Source organism: Cavia porcellus, unplaced genomic scaffold, assembly GCF_034190915.1.
Source record: "Cavia porcellus strain 051 isolate PalLab524CR breed Dunkin Hartley unplaced genomic scaffold, mCavPor4.1 scaffold_26, whole genome shotgun sequence".
Taxonomy (NCBI): domain Eukaryota; kingdom Metazoa; phylum Chordata; class Mammalia; order Rodentia; family Caviidae; genus Cavia; species Cavia porcellus.
The window spans coordinates 18,066,659-18,087,784 of record NW_026947509.1 but is presented as its reverse complement, the minus strand read 5'-3'; the positions used below and the strand labels follow the sequence as shown (position 1 = coordinate 18,087,784).

Sequence of the window (21,126 nt, the reverse complement as noted above, 5' to 3'; positions counted from 1 at the left end):
ACCTCCTCATTTCTGAGACAACAGGGCCTTAGTCTCTCGTTCTGTCTTAGGCTTTAACTTTGGACAATCCTTACGCCAATGTCCCATCTCCTTACAGTACGCACATTGCTCTTTGTCTAGAGGAGGTCGCTTATCTCGAGCTTCCTTTTTCCTAGGGTTAGCTGACCTCTTGGCTTCTTTTTCGCAAAGTAATTCCAGTACTTTAGTCATCCTTTTGGTTGTTGTTTCTTGCAAGGTTTCCCTATTGTTGAAAACCTTTTGTGCGACCTCGACCAACTGGCTGAGAGGCATTCCCTCGAATCCCTCAAGCTTTTGTAACTTTCTCCTAATATCAGGGGCCGACTGGGACACGAAAGCAATATTAATTGCTCGTGCGTTCTCGGGTGCCATCGGATTGATTGGAGTATATAATCTATAGGTCTCTAAAAGGCGCTCTAAGAACACCGCTGGAGACTCATCGGCTAACTGCTGCACTGCACTCACTCGGGAAAGGTTGGTGGGCTTCTTAGCAGCCGCACAAAGTGCATCTAAGAGCCTGAGGCGATACTCATCGAGAGCCTTCTTACCTGCATCCGTGTTAGGGTCCCACTCGGGTCGGGAGGAGGGGAACAAGTGCTCAATTCGTTGCCGATCAGTGGATGGAGATCCATCCGGTTCTCGGACTCCCTTTTGCCCCAAAGCGTAGATTCGCATCCTTTCCTCAGCCGTGAAAAGGATGCGTAAGATCTGCTGGCAGTCATCCCAAGTGGGAAGGTGGGTGGAGAAAACAGACTCTATAAGGCTAATCAGAGATTCTGGGTCCTTCGAGAAAGGGGGGTTCTGACTTTTCCAGTTATAGAGGTCAGAGAAAGAAAAGGGGGTGTACACAAACATGGAGCCCCCACTCGGGGCTGGGACCTCCCGCAGAGGACACAGTGGCGCTGCCTCGTGGCCCTGTTCCAGAGGTCCCTCTGGTCGAGCGTGGCGGCGGGTTCGAATGGGCCGAGGCGGGGAGGGCGAGGTGGAGTCAGGTTGTGGCTCAGGGGCAGGATACGGGGGAGGGGGTAAGGGAAGGATGTCTAGCGGGTCGGAGAAGTCTTCGCTCGGAGGTAAGACTGGAGGTGCGTTGGGCTTGGAGGTCTCCTCTTCAGCCTTGGATTTCGGTTTGAGGGCTGCTAGGACTCCATTCGGAAGTGGCTCAATCCAAGGGGGAGCATCATAGATTGTATCTATCCAAGCCTGGATATAGACAATCTGATCGGGGTGAGCGGGGGGCCCAAATACATACTGGCGGACCGCTCGAGCTGTCTCCATATCAAAGGACCCAAAAGGGGGCCAGACTCCTTGGGTCCCCAGGGGCCACTCCTGTGTGACAAAGGTTGTTAGTCTGGCTTTGCGAACCCTTTCCCCATATCTCCCACCTCGCCTCTGGAATTTTTTAAAGTGGTCAATGACAAGGCTAAGGGGAGTGCTGGGAACAGATTCGTTCCGACCCATAATGGACTCGTTCTGACCCATAGCTGGTGGTGTCGCTGGTTTTGCTGGAAAAAAACTTAAAAGGCAAAGTTAGGGTTAAACAGAAAAACTACAGAGACTAGGCAAACGGTCGGAATCACCTTTGCCCACTCCGAATTCTAGGAAGGAGCTCCTAAGAAAGAAGGCTCTGTTAGAGTTAGGTGACCAAAAAGGGGAACAATTAGAACAAATGAACACACAGACCGACACACAAGACGAGACAGGACAAGACAAGCTGCAGCAGAATGGCCTTTGCTCAAAAATTAGTCAAATTTTGGGATCTGGAGGAATTAACAAATTTAACTAATGAAGTGGTTCCCCACCCAGGCGGAGTCACAAATGGCAAAAACCAATTGACTTCGTCCTCGGGGGCTTCACTTCCCAAATTAAGGGCGTCCCCTTCCGAACGGAGTGGTTCCTCACCCGGGGCAGATTCACAGATGGACAGAATTTGTCCGACAAACCAACTGACTCTGTCCTCGGGTGGTTCCCACTCCCAAATTGAGGGCGTCCCCTCAAAATTACAAATTGACCGCGGCCCAAACAAAACCTCCAGAGCACTTACTTTCAGATGTTCGGAAATGAGTCTGGAGTCTTGCTTCCATCCCGGACGAGCCCCCAAATGTTATAACGTGGGCCCCGGTATAAAGTCCACGGAAACAAGAGTCCAAAACTTAAGTGGCAAAGGCTTTATTGAGCCAGTCCTGGCGGCACAGTCTCTCCTAGATCAAACCAAAGACTGCGCGCCCAAGACTGGGGAAAGGGGTTTTTAAAAGTAAGGGAAAGTGGGGAGGAAACCTGTAAGGCCATTAAACCTGTTGACCCGCATCTGGAAACTGTATTGCTGTCCACTTAGCTCTCACAGTCCCGGGAGTTCCTGGTGTTGCTCAAATTACTCCCATCCTGCAGACTGACATTATCTTAGAGTGGCACATCTGCAGCAATATTTGGGGAAGAAAGTGGAGAGTTAATTATCCCAGGACAGCTTGTCTTCGCCAGTGAGTGCGAAGGGGTCACGAGTTATGAGATGCTGGAACTTAAGTTTTACAAAGATCTGATATCTAACCCATTGGTACATACAGAACAAAAGGAAAGCACCGATCGGGGTTTGGGCCACAGTATTTCCCGGTAATTTCTTTGAAGCTAAACAGTTCTTAAAATTGGGGCAGGCTCATTTTATGACAGATCATCACCAGGTCGGGGAGAGGTCACCAGAAACCCAAATTCTTTATGGCCCAGATAGGTGGGTGGGGGGAGGCAATAAGGCGCGCTACAGAACAGGAAAACGGCGAGTATCTATCTTGTGGGAAGAGTAACTAAGGTTAGGTAAAAAGGTTAAACTCATGGGCAAATCTCCCTGCATATAAACACACTACTTCAAACAATGTGTAAATTAGTGGGCCTTCTTGTCTTCTTTAGTTCTTTAGCGAAGACTAGAGGCGCCTACCCGTGATTAACAGCCCTTGTTAGCTTGTTTTAGCACCACTCTTCTTGTTTGTAGAGGGCCGCTCCGTGATTAACATTTCAATTAAGTGAAATTCTTGCAATTCTTTACAGGGGAGAGTATTGCTCAACATATCAATTGGGTCACTTAACATATCAGTTAAAAAAAGAAAACATTTAGTAAGCCGCGGTACAGGTTTGCTATAATACACAAAATGATGAAGCTACTTTCTTAGAGTACAACAAAGGACATCATGGATATTTGATTAGTTGGCTCAGTGTAAAAGGCAGAATTATGTGTTTAACATTTTTCTTGTATCTTTATATGCAGATGGAGAAAAACTAGCTCAACGACTTTACTTTCCAAACGTGCACCTCCTAAGGCCTTTGAAGTACAACACGATTTTAAGTTTTTCAAGTCTCTCTCTTCTCCCAAGGTAGCTAAACAAAGTAACTACAGCCACAGCAACAATTTATCAATCAGTCAATTAATTAATTTTCTATTGCTGCTGCTACCTTACCACAAATTTGATGGTTTAAATAATGTTATTTTTGCAGATTATCTGTAGGTCAAAATTTGATGTAAGTCTTCCTAGCTAAAACCAAAGAGTCACCAGATCTGTGCTTTCTGGTGATTCTAGGAGAAAATTTCAAATTACTTTCCTTTCTCTTCAAAGCCAGAAATGCTGTCTGTGTGTGACTGTGGTTGTATGGCCTGATTCAGCAGGAAACATGTTCTGCTTTTAAAGATTCATGTGATTATATTGGTCACTCTCATTCAAAAATCTCATTCAAGGACCTTAACATCGGTCACATTTACAAAGTTCTTTCATATAATATACAATCAATATATAGTAATATTCACAGGCTGGTCTAGGGAAGTAGGATACAATGTCTTTGGTATTCATTCTGCATCTCACAGATACACATTTCTTCAGTACAGAATTAACGACTAAAAGTATTCTGTTGTTTATTCCATTCTAAACACTAAGGAATTAATCAGTTAAAATTTATTTCTTCAAGCTCATCTACAAAATAAATCAAACATACCAATCCATACTTTCTTCCATTACTAACCTATGACTACCCCACTCACTATAAATCAGAATAATTGTTTCCCTGCATATTCTTCTTAGTCTTTTGCTTCTGAGACCCAGTTTACCCAACTGTCCAGGTCTGTCCTACCTTTACAACACAACACATAACTGACAAAAGGTTAATATCCAAAATGTATAGAGAACGCAAAGCATAAGAAAAAAAAGATTTCATAACTTGAACAGATATACTGTAAAAGAAGAAATGTCAATAAAAACATGAAAAATTGTCAGCCTTATTAATAAACATGGAAATGCATATCAATAATGTTTTAGGAGAGATACATTAGATTTACAAGATAGGCAAAATAAAAAAGTCTGATGACATTAAGAGCTATTGTGACTCTGGCATAATCAAGACGGTAAAAATTTTTTTTTTTTTTGTCTTTTTTTCCTTTTTATCGGTACCTTGAAAGTACGACTGCCTGCTTTCAAGGCAGGCGCTTATGCCGCTGAGCTAAACCCCCAGCCCCCTCAAGACAGTAATTTGTTGGCAGTAGTGATATAAATTGGTAGAACCATTGAAAAACACTGTGACATTATACAGTAAAGTTGAAAATAAGTACTCCATATTAAATGGATTGTCAAGAGAAATGCTTCAGAATGTGCTTAGAACACAGTAAATAAGAATGCTCAGAGCAACAGTGTTTGTCACTGAAAGAAGTCTAAATGCTTATCAGCAATGCAGTGGGCAAATAAGGTGTAGTTTCTTCAGAAACTGTGATACTATAGAGCAGTGAATGGAAATGGAGTAACACCTATATGAATGAGTGCTTCAAACACCACTGAATGACAAAAAAGTTTGCATGAGTGTCTATGTAATGATTTTATTTTTGTAAAGGCAAAAAGTATATAAAGTAAAATTTATAAATCAGAACAACAACTCAAGACACTAAGTTAATTTTTAATGTCTGAGGCAAATGGGCAGGAATTATCACTTCAGTCTCAAAAGCAGGCCAATAAGTCTAGAAATGTTCATCACTGCGTTCTTTTCTTACAGTATCTACCTCATATTGAATTTTTAATAGTTAATGCTTTAGTTATAACAACTTTCAAAAGCCCTACTTTTCTGTTCAAATGAAAATCAGAAAGTTTCTTTTCCCTGAGGACAAGGTAGTAAAGAGGGAAGGCATGGAGTGTGGAATTAAACAGTTACGTACATTTTTTCTCATCTAAAAGTCCCTAAAAAGAGCTGTTGTGAGGATTAAGTGCCTCGCATTTTCAACACTGAATTAGAATTATTTGTATCCTTATCCCTATTTCCCACCACTAAATCATAAACTCTTGATGAGCAAAGATATCTGCATAAGCGTGTGATAGATACACAGTTTTGTGAAATAGGATTAACATAGTATTATCTAGAAATAAAGGTTGGCAATCACTTAATATTTATTTAGAGATTTAGAAATCCTTTTTAAAATAACAGCTGAAATATTAAATAAACTTGGGGAAATTTTTACAAAGGTTTATAGAATCCTCAAAACAATCAAATACCACAATAGCCTTGGTGTCTTAGTTCTACAGTTGCCTAGTAAAATTAAAAAGGTTAATTTTAAAGTTGAGTTCAAATGTGTTTCAGTCAGCATTCTCTAATTTTCATCAATAATCTCCTTTTATTCATTCCTTTTGATTTTTAAATTATGTAATTTTTTGATTTTTTATTTTAAAGAGAATAAAACAAAGCAAAACAAAATAAAGCAAATCAGAACAGAACAATGCAAATGATACAGGACTTCAAAACAAGACAAAAGGAAATCAACAATGGCTACCATAATGTTTCTTGTTTTCTTCAAAATAGCTGTCCATATCATGACACACAATAAAATCAAGCAAAACAGAACAAAACAAGACCAATAGAAACAAAAGAATGAAATCATTACAGGACTTCAAAATAAGATAACAGGAAATTAACAATGGTTACCATTATGTCTCATTTTCTTCAAAATACCTGTCCATAGCTACACACATAGTAAAATCAGACAAAACAAAATAGAATAGGTCCAATCAAAACAAAAGATTGAAAGCATTATAGGATTTCAAAACTCTGGAAATCAACAATGGTTACCACAATACATATCCCATTATCTTCAAAATAGCTGCCCATACCATCATACACAGTAAAATCTAACCAAACAAGATGGAATAAAACCAAACCTAACAAAATTACAAAAACAATACAAGAATTGAAAGCAAGAAAATAGGAAATTAACAGTGGTTACCAATCCCCTTTTAAGGTATTTCTTCCCCTATTACTTTCATAATATCTATTGTGCTTTTTGGATCCCACTAACTGCTTCAGTTTTTTATACTAGGGAGATAACTCAGTGTTCACCCATAACAAGGGTAGCTTGCCCATTAACTGCAGAACACATAAGAAAGATATAATTTTGTACAATGGAAAGCTACCCAGCTATAAAATAAGATAATCTTGAGACTCTTGGAGGTAAATGGATGCAATTGGAGACCATGCTCATACATGAAATATTTTGAACTCATATGTATCAATTATGCAATATTAACCTATTCATTTCTGTTAATTTGCTATTGTCATACTGCTACCAGTAATAATAATATCACTAAATCTGACATTTGAATATCACCTGATTACATTTACAAGTTCCTTTGATTCCCATAACTGATCAACAAGGAAAGAACTTGACTAAGGCCATTAGGCTAGTCAGTGAAAAACTGAGGATTTGAACCAGGTATTTTGCCACTGATGTCATGTGCTCTTTCCATTAAGCATTCATTCCTATGATTTGCAGGTTCACAAAAATGCCTTGGAAGGTTTCATGACTGAAAACAGAGAGGCTGGAATTGTTTTTGGCTCTCTGCCCATCTACAGGGTAAGTCAGAGATTTCTAGAACTAGAGGGGTAACACAATAATGCAAAATCTGACTTTATTCCATGATTGCATAAATATATGGGGTCCAATCCCAGAAAATTTTTGGTTTTAGCTGTCAAAGGTTTTGTTTTAAACTTGACAGTGGAGGCTCTTTATTACCTATAAACAAACCCAAATGCTTGGCCTGAAATACAAATCCTGTGTGTCTGGGCCTTTGCCAAAACCATTTGACTTCATTTTCCAACAGACTTGCTCCATACTCTCCTTGTGCTCTGTCAATATAAAATAATGACTCTGCTTTAAAGGGAATAGGAAAATAGTTTATTCTGAGCCAAATACGAGTGACCATGACCTGGATTCAAGTTACCCTGAATGACATTTCCATCATGGAAGAAGCAACGTGAACTTTCATAGTCCCAGAACAAAAAAAGTCATAAATCAATATATTTACAAATTATGTCAGTGAGATGATCAGATAGACAGGCCAAAACAAAGCAAGGCTATCTTTCCTGTGAGCTTACCACATTTTATGAGCATTGGTATAAGATGTTATCTTACAGGGTTGTAGCTATAAACCCAAATGCTTGGCCTGAAATACAAATCCTGTGTGACTGGGCCTTTGCCAAAACTGTTAAACTGTAAAGCTAAAAGCCTAGCTGTAAATGGTGGGCGCTAGAGGTCTTCTAAGCCTGGTGATATATTCCAAGTAGTTTGCCTAAGTCATGAGAGTATTAAGTCAGACACCAAAGTTAGGACAAATGGCTGTTAAAGAACCTAAGGTACCTGGAGATAATTTTGGTTCTCAACCTACACCATTCCATCACTGGGTAATCACAGTGTTCTAGTCAGCCATGCTCAGTCTACAGGATCTTTAAAACAGATGCAGCTTCTTCAGAAAACCTCAGTTCACAGCTCCACCCGTGCTGAACAACTTGCCATCTTGTAAGCAGAGCGGGCTATCCACCACCTCTGTGCTGCACCCATGTTGCCCATGCCTTGTTTCTTTGCAAGGGTTTTTCCTACCTCGAGGCCTCTCACTCTAGATAAACTTCTTGTTAAAGAATTAACCCATGAGTCGAAGAAATAATAAGTCAAAGACCAAATATTTTAACTTAATATCAATATCTTAAATATTACTTATCTTTTCCAAGGACATGTGTATTCTTTTTTTTTGGGGGGGGGGGGTGTACCGGGATCAAATTTACAACCATGCACTTGCAATGCAGGCGCTTATGCCGCTGAGCTAAATCCCCATACCTTTTTCCATTTTTTTTTGACATGTGCATTCTAATAGGCATCAGAGATTTAAACTACCAAAAGATGCTAAGAATGAAAAAGCAATAATCAACCATGTGCAATTGGGAGGGGTGTGGTTTGAAACAAATAGACTTTCTCACCCATACTTTGCCCTCCACAGTGACATGCAGAAGTAACCAATTTCAATAAGTCTGATTTACTCTTCTGGTTGCAGGTACCAAGCCCCACTACTATAAAATTCCTCCCACTCATTGGTGTAGAATCACAAAGGCAATCTGTGGATGGCATGTCAGCAAAGAAGAAGGGTCAACATGAAAAAGTAAGTTAGTTCTAACTCCCCAGTAGATTCAAATTCCACAGTCTATCTTTCTGTTTGATTTTTTAATTAGTTCTCTGTTCCCAGAAGCATTCTAGATCTAAAGTTCTTTCAGTGCATACTTTCTTATGAATATGCTAGATGTATGTTATTGTATTGTTATTCTAGATGTATGTATGAATGACATTGGTCAGCTTCTGACTCACCAGCAAGAATTTTTCCTGTACATTAACAGGAAAAACATAAAAGGCTTTACAGTTTACAAAATGTCTTTAGAAGCAATTCCTTTAATTTTCACCATAAGTACAAATAAAGTGTTAGAACCATTTTAGAGTTGGGAAAAATGGGTCCTAAAGTAAGGTGAAGTAACTCACTAAAGATAACATACACATTAAGTGATAAGCTGAGATCCTTCACTGCACATTTCATTATTCTACTTAACCATAATGAGCTACACAACTCAAACCCTATCACTGTTCCACTAGTTCTGGAGGTTTTCATGGGCCTAACTTAATCTGTGGCCACTTATCAAGTCATTAAAATAGGTTAAAAATAAACAGATGACCTACCATATGGTAATTTTTAAATCCATATAGCTGGACCAAAAGAAGTTAGACAAAAAGGAAATGATTTGTATTGTCTGCAGTAAACTCAATAACAAATAACAAACACAATGACAAACATAATAATTTTTAAAAACTTATTTAATTTGGATATTTCCTCTGTAATTTTTTAACATACACTATGTTATGGATTAAAAACTGGTGGTCAACTTAACACCAATTAAATCAGCATGGTGCTGAGTGTAGATGACCCACCTGAGGAAAGTTGCCAGCATAAATAGAGACAAGGAGAAAAAGAGAGAGGTGCTGTGTGTTTCTCTAAGTATTGTTTGAGCCGTTGGTTCCCCTGGAGGATCTCTTCATGACTGTCTTCCCCAGTGTGAATTCGACCATTGTCATTTCAGGAGCTTGGGACCTTGTTTGTGAGAGTAGCTGTGGTTCACTTTGGGGGAGCTCTGGTCCTTGCATTGAGCATCACTTCTTGGCTCCGGAGGGGAAGATGTAAGCTGTTTAATCTGCAGGAGAAGCTTGTCACATGGCTTCCTGGCATGTACTCAACTGTCCTTATCATTGGAGGAGCTTGGGACCTCTGTGTCGCTGAGAAGGGCTGTGGTGCTTTTCAGGGCAGCCCTGGTCCTTGTTTTGAGCATGGCTTCTTAGTTCCAATGTAGAACCCTCTACCCAACCAGCACAGCTCCTTCACCCTGCTGGCATAGACTTTCTAGCTTCTACTGCTGACCTTTGGGCCTTTCCAGCACAGATCCATAAAACAGACTGGCATGAGTCCTTCTCATGGGCTCTAGACCTCCAGATGGACTCATGAGAGGCATGTCATGGGCTCTAGGTTTTCATCTGAACTCATGGAGGACATTGCCATGGGATTCAGGCCCTTGGATGAATATTCTGTGTCTTTAATGTTGTGGACAGATATCCTGCACTTTCTTGTGTTTAATTCTGGGTGACCATCATAAAATAATATTATAAATTCTGTGTTCTGATTGTAATTGTTCTCACAACCCCTAACTACAACATACTTGGGAGGCTGAGGCATGAGGAACCTTGCAGGTTTGAGACCAGCCTGGCCTACAAAGTGAGCTGAAGGCCAGCCTGAACTGCATAATGAGACCTTGTATCAAAAAGACAAAAAAAGAAAGAAAGTGATGAACACAATACCATGAGATATAAATAATCCAAAACTAAAAAGTAATTATAAAACATTTATATTGGGCTTTATAATTGATATAGCTTATACCCCATATGTGCGTTCTTATTTGTTTTATCTCACCTGATATTAAATATATTTTTAAAGTAAATACTAAGTAACAGAAAGAGGCAGCTGAGCAGGGGGTCACACACCTATAATCCCTCCTACTTGAGAGGACAAGGCAAAAAGATTGTGAGTTCAAGGCTGTATGCTGTCCACAGCAAATGGTGGTTGAACATTACTCACAAAACTAGGCATTTCTTGACCCAAAATTTTAAACTAAATGAGTTTAGAATTTCTTCCAAAATCATCCTATTCAAAACAAACTTTGGCTTCTCATTTGTATGATCAGTATTTGATTTGTCTTTTTCCTCCCAGGCATTGCACTCTGATGCTATTAATACACAGTGTTAATTATTCATTAGCTAAGTCTTGCTTGGTTTTGTTGTGAGCCACAGCTTTCCAGATTGTGCCTGAGCTTTAGAATGGTCCCTGCCCAGCTAAGTAGCTCTAGCTAGAAGTTCTGCCTTTCCATCTCACTCTTCTGGAGTCTAACCTGCCTCTTTTAAAACTCTTCTTCCTGGGGACACGTGGTTGGCAAGGGTAACACCTTTACCTTTTTATCCAGGAGGATTAAAATATTTCTGTAATAGTGAAATATGACTGTGTGTGACTGTGACACTAAAAACTGTGCCCCTTACCAATTAATATGCCCTTTATTTCACAGATGTCACGGAGAAAAAGTCTGAAAAGAAATTTAGTTCCACAAATAAATCTGGCTTCGTCCTTCTTCCCGGCCTTGGTTAAGCAAACAGAAAATTGGTAATAGGCTGCCGAATATATGGTGACAAATTCTGAATGATGCTATGGGCTTCATCTCAGAAAGATGATGGAAATCCATCCCCTTGTCACCCATTTCAGACCTGCAGCCCATCCTGTTGATGGCAGAGATCAGTAAAGAGGCTCAAGTGATTTCAGCTCTGGACACCAAAAAAGCAGCAAGTAGCCACTTTGCAAACTTCTTTCATATATAAAAATCTACTTAATAGATAATGTTTCTTGTTTATTTCAACAAAATGATACGTGAGGAAACAAATTGAGTCCATAGTATTAGTATCTATTTAAATAATATGGTTATTGATGATTAGCTTCTACTCTCTCTCATTGTTCATCTCAGTACATGACCAGAATTACTCTCAGAATGCATTCAGTAAGAGGCAGCTTACTGCTGGGCCATGCTATGTGGTACATAAACAGTATTACTAGTAAAAAGAAAAATATACCAATAGGGGCTTTAGCTGCATTTTTCTTCTTCCTTTAGGGGAATGTTGCCTGAGAGAAAATGTTCAGTATCTAAGATAAAGTCATAAATCATTTAAATTTAATTTATAAACAAGCCTAGATAAATAGAATTAGACTAACATCTGAATTTACTAGGGTTTATCTTTTATTAATTGATTCTGGTATTTTGACCAAATGACCAATGCCACCAGTGTACATAAAAATGAAAGTGTCTAAATGTCATCACTAATAGATGAGATTTTAACCATGTCTAAAACATGAAGGAAGTATTAGAGTTGTAGCCTGAGGATTAGCTCACTTTGGCTCTCCAGGAAATATTCTGAGCCAACTAATCAAAGTGCTCTCGGGTTAACAGTTTACACCAAAGCAGAGGGCTACGTGGTAGAAAGAAGATGTTCCTTCATTTTTGATTCTGATTTTCCATTCTGTTGTATAATTTTTTTGTCTTATGGGCTTGAAGACTGAACCCAAGAGAGTGCTGTACTACATGTTCAGCCTTTTAATTTGTATTCATTTTTTGTTGCTTTGTTTTGGTTTTGGTTTTTTCTATTAGGAGAGAAGGTCTTGTTAACTCTAGGCTCCCAGTTTGTGCTCCTCCTGCCTTAGCCCCCTGAGTACCTGGGATTACAGGTGTGGACACCACATCCAACTGGCTTTTATAATTCTTGAATCCCAACATGCTTGGAAAACTAAGGAAATTTTTTATTTATACAAATTCCACACTTACATCCTTATATTTACTCATAGATATTTGTTGCTAATAGGAATGTGACATTTAGCTTACTGTTTTATCATTTTCCCTTATGTTGTTTGTTGTTTGTTTTTGTTTTGTCTTTTTGAGACAGGGTCTCTCTATGCAGTTCAGGCTGGCCTTAAGCTCACTTTGTAGCCCAGGCTGGTCTTGAACTCACAGTGATCGTCCTGTCTCAGCCTCCCGAGTGCTGGGATTACAGGCGTGAGCCACCACGCCCAGCTATGTATTTTAATCACATAGAAAAGTTCAAAAATTTTTTAAAAATTTAAAAATAATGTGTATAATTTTCTTAAAGGAAAGAAGAGATTCTAGATAAAGAGAGTATAGGTCTGGCACATAACTGCTGGTCAATACCTAAGTAAGCCAAAAGATATTTTTCTTAAAGAAAAGAAAAAAAGAAAGAAAATTTCTAAGGAGTTTAGGAAAATGATTCTATTTCCACTCTTTCAATCCCGGCTGCAAAAAAGCTACCTTACCCCTTAGCACAGATTTCTTAAAGATGATTCTGACTACTCTGCCAAGCATTCAATTCTTTTAATAAGGCATCAGATCCCAAATTAACATCTTTTACCCTTTTTGCTGGAAGAATTCACTCTTAAACCTTCTTTAATATAAATCCACATTTTCTTCTGGATCTGGGCAGAGAGAATGTGGCTGCCTCCTGGTATGGGAGGGCATCCCAGGGCCGCGGAGCACAGCAGTGCCGAGGACCTAGTCAGCAGTCAAGGTGACCTCTGGCAGCCTGGGTCCTCTATCCTGGTGAGCAAGACCAGGACCACAAAGAAGCCCTTTCTAGCACAGAAAGTGACCCTGTTTCAGGAGAGCAACGGGCTGCTCGCCATCCTGTCAACCACTTGAACCGAGCCACGTCCAAATCCCTGTCATGTTGATGCCAGGTGACGCCAAAGTCTATTCAAAGATAAAGGTGGAAAATCACCTTTTCAACAAAGAAAACATGCTCACCCATTTCAAATTTGAGGAATACCACCCAGTGGGTTTCTGTGATCTCTGGAAGTGGTTTGGAATGAAGATCACGATTTCCAGAATTCCCTGACTAGGAACACCCCCCTTCCCCAAAGTCTTCCAGGCAAGCAGTGGGACTTGTTTCCACTTGCTGTGACAAGAGACACATCTTCAAGATCATTGCCAGTGAAAATGTGACAAAAATGTACAACGTCCTGAAGAGGTACCACCAGTGTACAGTGGAATGTCACAGGATTGCCATTCTTCCTCGGTTCTTGGCATTTACCAGCCTAACGTCCATGGAGTTAAAACATGTAATTTCTACAGGTAATGTGTTCAGCCATCACTTATCTGTAAGTAAAAAATATGACTTAAAGTGCTCCGTGATGTTAGAGAGGCTAAGGACAAAAGGCCAAAGAATTGCCAATAATGATAATGATTTCACTAATGAGGGCCAAAAGATGTATTTTGCCAAAAGCACAAAAACATGATTCTGGAAAAACTGAAAAGGATATTGAGTTTCTTAGTCAGTTGAAGCTCATGGACTATAGCCTTCTAGGGGGTGGAGAGGGCCAGATGGAGGAGGTGTAGTATGGGGATCCAGAAGGAATGGAGAAAGCCCTGGTACCCACCAGGTCAGGGCCCCCAAACAATCTAGGCATACACTAAACAGCTCACCACTTTGGCTGGGGGCAAGTTTGACCCAAATATTGATGTGTGTGGAATTCAAGGCCATCAACAGTCACCCAGGAGGGACGTGTACTTCACAGCCATAATCTACACTCACTCATTACGATGCAAAGAAGAAAGCTGCCTACGCCGCAAAAACTGTTAAACATGAGCCTGAAGCAGAGAGCTCAACCCAGAACCCAAAACAGTATTCAAAATAATTTTGGATTTTATTGACCAGATCTTGACATAACCTCCTACATAGCCGTGAGTAGACATGAATGTAGGAAGGATGACTCAAAGTTTGTAGAGGTTTCAGTCCATAATCAGCTGGCTTCAAGGCAGGGTAACCTGGCAGAGAGGCATCACAGAAGAGAAACAGTCTATAGCATGGCCAGCAGGAATCACCACCACCAGAAGCAGCAGCAAATAGCAAACCTGCCTTCTTTCCATCCAAATTATATTGACTGTGCCATGCCCAGCCAGGTTGAGGCTTCCATTATCCACACCTAGAACAATGCTAAACTAATTTAGTTATCACACACCCAAATCCAGTTTCACACATCCATGATCCAGCTACCTCAAACATCTATGAGCATGTGAGGCTTTGGGTGTGCATCTAAATACAAACCATAACACCTACATTTAAACACTCCTTAATGTACCAATAAAATCTAAATGTGTATCTAAAATGTACCAATGTATACATTACTATGTGCATCTAAAATGTACCAATAAAATCTAATTAAAAAATAAAATAGGAAATAGTTCATGGTAAAAAAACGGAGGAGGAGGAAGGAGGAGGAAGGAGGAGGAAGGAGGAGGAGAAGGAAATACAGTTTTCACCAAGCCCCCAGCCCTGACTGGAAGAATGCTGGTGTCTCTGTATGTACTGATATGGGGTTCTGTCCCCACATTATTAAGATTCTCAGTGTCTCAGAATAACACCCCATTCCAAGAAGCTAATGCTGAAGAACTCTGTCTACATTATTGCCTGCTAAAGACAACTGCTTGTTTCTCTCTTCTTGCCTGGAGACCCTTCATTGTCACATCCTAATGTTGCAGTATCAGAATCCTAGCTGCAAAACAAAAATAAAGCTTCTCTGAAAGCTTAGTTTGGGGAAATGCTAGCTACATTTCCTGCTCTCAATCTTTGTGTGACCAAATGTAAACCTGAATTCTAATTTATGAGATTTATGAGAGATTTATGTTTGACTATTGTTTTAAATAGAAGTATTTTGTTACAAATTACCCCTTTAACTGAACCCCTAAGTTTTACTGTTTACATTTTTAAGAAAGTGGGATGTTTTTCATCTAAAAATATACAGCATATGATTTTTGAAGTTTACATGTAAAGTCATTTTACAGTAGAAGTGAAATAATGTTTGTTATATTTTGAAATGTGTTCTGCAATCATGTTTTTGAGTAAATGTTTTGTTCAAAGTACATAGTACACAGTCTTTTACAATAACAGAAAAAAAGATTGTTTTATTTCATCCAGATGTACATTATCAACCTGATTTTTAAATAAAAAGATTTCACCCGGATCTGGTTATGTAAATTCATTCCCCTAAACTGTGTTGATTGTGTTTAATCAAGTTAAAAATCTCCAACATCGATCAAATCTACCAGCTTTCCTATATTTTCTAAAAAGTGACAAGTAAGCATTAGACTTGCTTAGAGTTAGTTACCTATTGGTTTATATGTTAAACCTGTACCTTTAAAATTATTTGTTTAAACATAAGATTGTTCTTGTAAGCAGCTTCAAAAAACAAAAGCAAAAAAAAAATCCACCCTGAAATAATTACTTACAATGCAAGAAATCTGCCTGCAGACTGCTTTTCCAGTCACTTTATTTCTGAGCAGTCCAGGGTACAGCTATGCCTATCATGTACAGGCTGCCTTCATGGTGACTTTTAAAGCCAGCAGCAATGCCACCCGACTACTATCAACTGACTTTGTGCAGATCTGCTATCCAGTGATGTTAACTTCACTATAAAATGAAGTTAAACCCATATTAACATTTTATAGTTAAACCCATATTTTGTGTTTTTAAATTAATCTCTGCTATGATTTGTTTCCCCATCACTACTACCATTAATTCTGACATCAAATCCATTTTGGTATTCTGAAGTTCTGTGGTTCCTCTGACCCAACACTTAAAAATGAGAGACCCTAAAGTAAAGACAGGGTACACATTCATGATTTGAGTAACCATTTCCTTTGTGATCAATCTCTGTATGCATTTATAAGTTTACAAAATGCTTTATTTTGCTCTGTGATTTATCTCTGTTGTTAACTACGTGGACAGAATGAGAAAGTTTCCTTTATCTCCTGGAGCTAACAATATATTCCACTACTGAGCCAGGCTTTACAAAATAAAACATTCTTATGACTTTCAAAAAATAGATGCAATTGTTGACCTCTCTTAGGAATTAAAAAGTAACATTTTTGTATGTTCTAAACAAGTGATTTTCTTTTAGTATATTGTAAAGAATAAGATATTAAATAATTATATAGCTATATTTTTAATGATACATATTATAGGTAGAAAAATTTTGTCCTTTCCTTCAGCTTTCAAATAATAAACTGATTACTTTCTTTAAAAGCGTGATTTGTTGACATTTTATTAAGGGTATTTTATCACATGATGTTAGGTGTGGAGTTAGAATGCTCACTAAAACATAGAATAATGAGTTCTACTTCAGGGGGACCTGGGGAGTATAGAAGAGGGTAGAAAAAAACTAAGGTGTGTTATGCACCTGTACCAAACCGCTATGATCAATTAAGCATTATATACCACAAACAGTAAAGAAAGAAAAATAACGGAAGGTATAAGAGGACAATAAAGGACCAATTGTCTCCATAAGTAATGTGAGCAGATGGACATCAGTTTCTCTCACAGCAAAAGGAGGAAAAGGCCAAATACTACCAATGAACACCCTCAAATTCCTGAGGTAAAATAGCTGCTAATGCAATCAAGAAGAAATTTCCTTCAGAAGTGACCATTAAATGTCAAGGTTTTAACAAACAAATATAATAATCAGTCATGTTCGGAGGTAGAGAAAAATCAAAGAGTAATAAGAATGAAAAGCACCTGAGTAGCTTAAGTGAATATTAACAGGAAAATGCAATAAAACACTATAGTTTTTGTACAGACAATAAAATATATAACACGATATAAAAGTGGGGAGGAGAATAAATAGTCATAAATTTCTAAAGTTCTTAAGTTACCTAGAAGAAGGTAAAAGTAAGAATAATTATTTACCTCTGCTAAGTCAAGGACATGCATTATATTCTGAATAGTAATTGCTAAATGAATAGTAGCAACATGAATGAATAGTGCAATGTGTAAGACTGTAGGCAAACAGAGGAAAAGAGGAACAATAAAAATGTCTTGATCTAAAAGAAAGAACAGAAAAGGAATATGAAAAGGTAGGAAAATAGAAAATGCAAAATATAATGATAGATTTAACCCATAAATACATTAATAGTGAAATTTTAATAGATTATACATTCAAATTAAAAGACAAATGTGATAAGCTGACATTCTAAAAAAGGAGGATATTCAAGTAGCCAATACATATATGAAAATCTCCTTAGCAGTCACGGTAATGCTAGTGAAAATGCTATATTAGATGAAAGAGTTAATGAAGACATTTCTGGGCATAATAAGTGATTATATCAAGATTGCAGGACACAAGACAAACACACAAAAACCAATTTTTTTCTTATATACCAGTAGCAAATGAGTGGGACTGGAATTTTAAAATACCACTTAAAATTAGCACTTCTCAAAATGAAATAATGAAGTGTAATGCTAACAATGTGTTTACAAGATCCATATGAGGAAAATTACAAAACTTAGACAAAAGAAATCAAAGAACTAAATAGAGAGTTAAGGATATTCCTAAATGAGGTGATTCAATGCTATCCAGATATCAGTTCTCCCCAACTTGATCTATGGGTTAAATACAACACCAAAATTCTAGCAAGTTACTACAGAAATGCTGACAAATTGACCCTCAAAAGTTTTTATGGATAAACAAAAGACCTAGACTAGCCAATCATACTGAAGGAAAAGAAAAAATTTAGAAAGCTGACATCAAGACTTGCTATCATGCTACACTAACTAAGACTGCGTAATCCTGGTCAAAGACTAGACAAATAGAATTATTGAAACAAAATAGAGAGCTCACAAATAGCACACAAGTTAGGGTGTAGCTCAGAGGCACACTGCCTGCCTGGCAAGCACAAGCTCTTGAGTTCAATTTCTGGTACAAGAAAGAAAGAAAGAAAAGAAAGAATGAAAGAAAAGAAAGAAAAAGAAAAAAGAAAGAAAGAAAAGGCACACAAATATAGACAAGTGATCTTTGACCAAGATGCAAAAGCAATACAATACAGAAAAGATAGCCTTCAACAAATGGTACTAAATCAACTTTATATCTTAACATTGATCATGAACTTAAATGTAAGCTTTAAAATGCTAAATCCCTGGGACTGGAGGTTTAGCTCAGCAGCATAAGCACCTGCCTTGCAAGCAGGCGGTCGTGAGTTCGATCCCTGGTACCGATAAAAAGGAAAAAGACCAAAAAATAAATAAATAAATAAAATGCTAAATCCCTTAGATGATGACATATGAGAAATTTTAAATAATCTTTGAATTTGAATTCAATAATGATCCTCCTTTGTTTTCCAGCTTTGCTTCTAATCTCTTCCTCTTCTATTTCTCTATTTTTTCTTCTAATCCCTTTTAAAGTTTCTCCCCTGAGGGTGAAATTGCCATATTGAAGGCTTATTTACTCCTTAAATTTTTTGGTTCATTTTAGATTTCATTATATAAACCACAAAACTAGTCCATATGGCTCGACAGAGGAAAAATGGCGGCTTGCTAAGGGATCGAGCGAAGAGTCTCTCCGGAGAAATCATACTAGAAGCTAAAAAATGACAACATGGAGAGGGCCAGACAAATTGATAGCGATTCTTATTAACCAAGACAGTACAGCTGGAGGATTTAAAGTCGTGCTGAGACCGTGAACGCTGATAACGGGAGGCTGCAAATCCCACGCCTTTAAATCAACAAACTGACCCGTGGACCCAGCAGGAAAAGCTGTGTTGCTTTTGGTGACTGCAGGAAACTGAGACCCAGGACTCCAAGTAGCAGCCAGGACTGCACCGCTGCACCAGAGGAGATGTACAAGGCTCTGGCGTTTCAAATCTAAACAGTGCGCAGATATCTGACCGGTCAGCGCTGTGCCAGGAGCGCACGCTGTGCACCGTTCCGCGCTGTGCCGGGAGTGCAGGAAAGGTGGGCAGCTTGGTGTGCGGTGGTCCCGGAATGAGGACCTGCAACAGACTCTGGTAAGTACTGGGAACCCCACGGCTGCTGGGGTTGGCCAGAGAACAGCTGGCCCGCCACCACGGGGAAATCAATAACACAGAGTCTGGTGGCAGACATTTTAGTCTGGCGGCAGAAACTGCAGCGCGGTGACATCACCAGGTCCCCTGTAGGGAGGGCTGGTGGAAGACATCTTGAAAACTGGCAGAGCCGCTCTGGGAGAACATGGCGGACAGACAACAGCAACTACTAAAGGCTCTCTGAAAGGCTCGGCTCAGAGGCCAGGAATGATGCGGACTAAGGAGATACGAACCAGTAGAGATATGCTCTGCTGACTCAGGAACGAACTGGGCTGAGAGAATCCAACTTAGAATACAGTCCTGGCGCTAAAATAGGAACAGAAAAGTCTCGGTGTGGAGGCTCGACCCCGCACCATTGGAAGCCGCGGTTTGGATTTCCCGCCGCCCGGCGGCTGGCTGCCTCCACAGCGGCTCGGCAAGGAGAGACGCGCCGAGCTCTGGGAACGGGAGTCTGCGAACGGAGTCGGAAACAGGACGGACAAGGAGGCGTACACGAAAACTGACTGGTGGCGAGGTGAGAGAGAAACTACCCCCTACCACAGTTTGACTCCAGCGGAGGTTTTTCTGGGCTCAGGCAGTCCTGTAAGAGCAGGGCGCGGTGGCAACTCCAGCCACACATTCCCCTCTCGGACGGGATTGGTGAAAAGTGCCTGGCCTGGGTGACGCTGCTGACGGACTCCCTAGGCTGGCCTAACCCAGATCCCAGAGCCTGACGGTGGCCCGGAGGAGCGACCGACTCCCGCGTAGGCTGCCTCCTCTGCAACTCCCTGGGGCGCAGCAGTGGGCGGGAACAACTAGCCAGTGCAATTTGATCAGGCTGTGGCTGACAGGCAGGGAAGCCGGGCCTCCTTTGTAAGATTGCATTTTATAAGGAACAGAAAATATGGGGACGGGAAGCAACAAAAAAGGCTCCTCGGCCCCCAATCCTGAGAATCAGGCAATAGTGGACACCGCACCAATATACATTCAGCGCCATATAGAGAGCCTCATAGACCAATTCAGGAATGAAGTTATCAATGACCTGAAGCTAGAAGTATGCAGAATAGTTAGAGAAATGCTAAGCACCACCCAGGAAAAAGCAGATGGTGGAATGGAAGAACAGAAAAAGAGGGGAGAATTGCTTGATGGAGAAAACAGAGAAAGCATTGAGTATGTGAAGCAGGTTCAAAGGGACTATCAAGAAATTAAGAAGTCTATCCAAGACTGGCATAACAGCTTGAAAGAAACTAAGGACAGACTATCTGAACTGGAGGGCAGACTTGAAACATGGGAGAATGAAATGAAAAACTTCTTAAAAATAACAAAGAAACAAACAGCAATAATACAAAGACAAGAAGATGATAAGAGGAGCCATAACTTAAGGATTAAGAACATAAAAGAAGAAGTAGGGACACAAACAAGTGAACTACAAAAGCTATTCACAGAAATAATCCAGGAGAATTTTCCCAATTTAGCAAAAGGTAAAGATACTCAGATGTATGAGGCATACAGGACCCCAGCTACCTACAACCCTAACAGAGAAACACCAGGCATATAATAATAAAAATTCCAGAAATTCAATACAAGAACAGAATATTAAAAGCTGTAAGAGACAAGAAACAGATCACTTACAAGGGAATATCCATCAGAATTACAGCAGATTTCTCTTCACAAACCATCAAATCACGAAGAGCATGGGGAGAAATAATTCAAGCTTTGAAAGATAATAATCTCCAGCCAAGATTGAGATATCCTGCACAACTGTCCCTGGAAATTGATGGAAAAATGAGGTGCTTCCAGGATAAAGAGGAACTGGGGGAATTT

At 39.6% G+C, this 21,126-nt stretch overlaps 1 protein-coding gene and 1 pseudogene across 1 annotated transcript in view; both read left to right on the top strand.

The window, feature by feature from the left end:
• The window catches only part of Wdr64 (WD repeat domain 64), a 139,934-nt gene extending 128,669 nt beyond the window's left edge, over positions 1 to 11,265 (top strand). Inside the window, exons 27-30 of the mRNA XM_003474268.5 lie at positions 3,269 to 3,374; positions 6,797 to 6,877; positions 8,349 to 8,453; positions 10,945 to 11,265. Of these exons, the coding sequence (XP_003474316.4) occupies positions 3,269 to 3,374; positions 6,797 to 6,877; positions 8,349 to 8,453; positions 10,945 to 11,043 (391 nt within the window). The 3' untranslated portion in view covers positions 11,044 to 11,265. The remainder of the gene's footprint in view (positions 1 to 3,268; positions 3,375 to 6,796; positions 6,878 to 8,348; positions 8,454 to 10,944) is intronic.
• A 1,367-nt stretch (positions 11,266 to 12,632) lies between these two features.
• Positions 12,633 to 14,687, top strand: LOC100728631 (phosphatidylinositol 5-phosphate 4-kinase type-2 alpha-like; annotated as a pseudogene).
• The last annotated feature ends 6,439 nt before the right edge of the window (positions 14,688 to 21,126 follow it).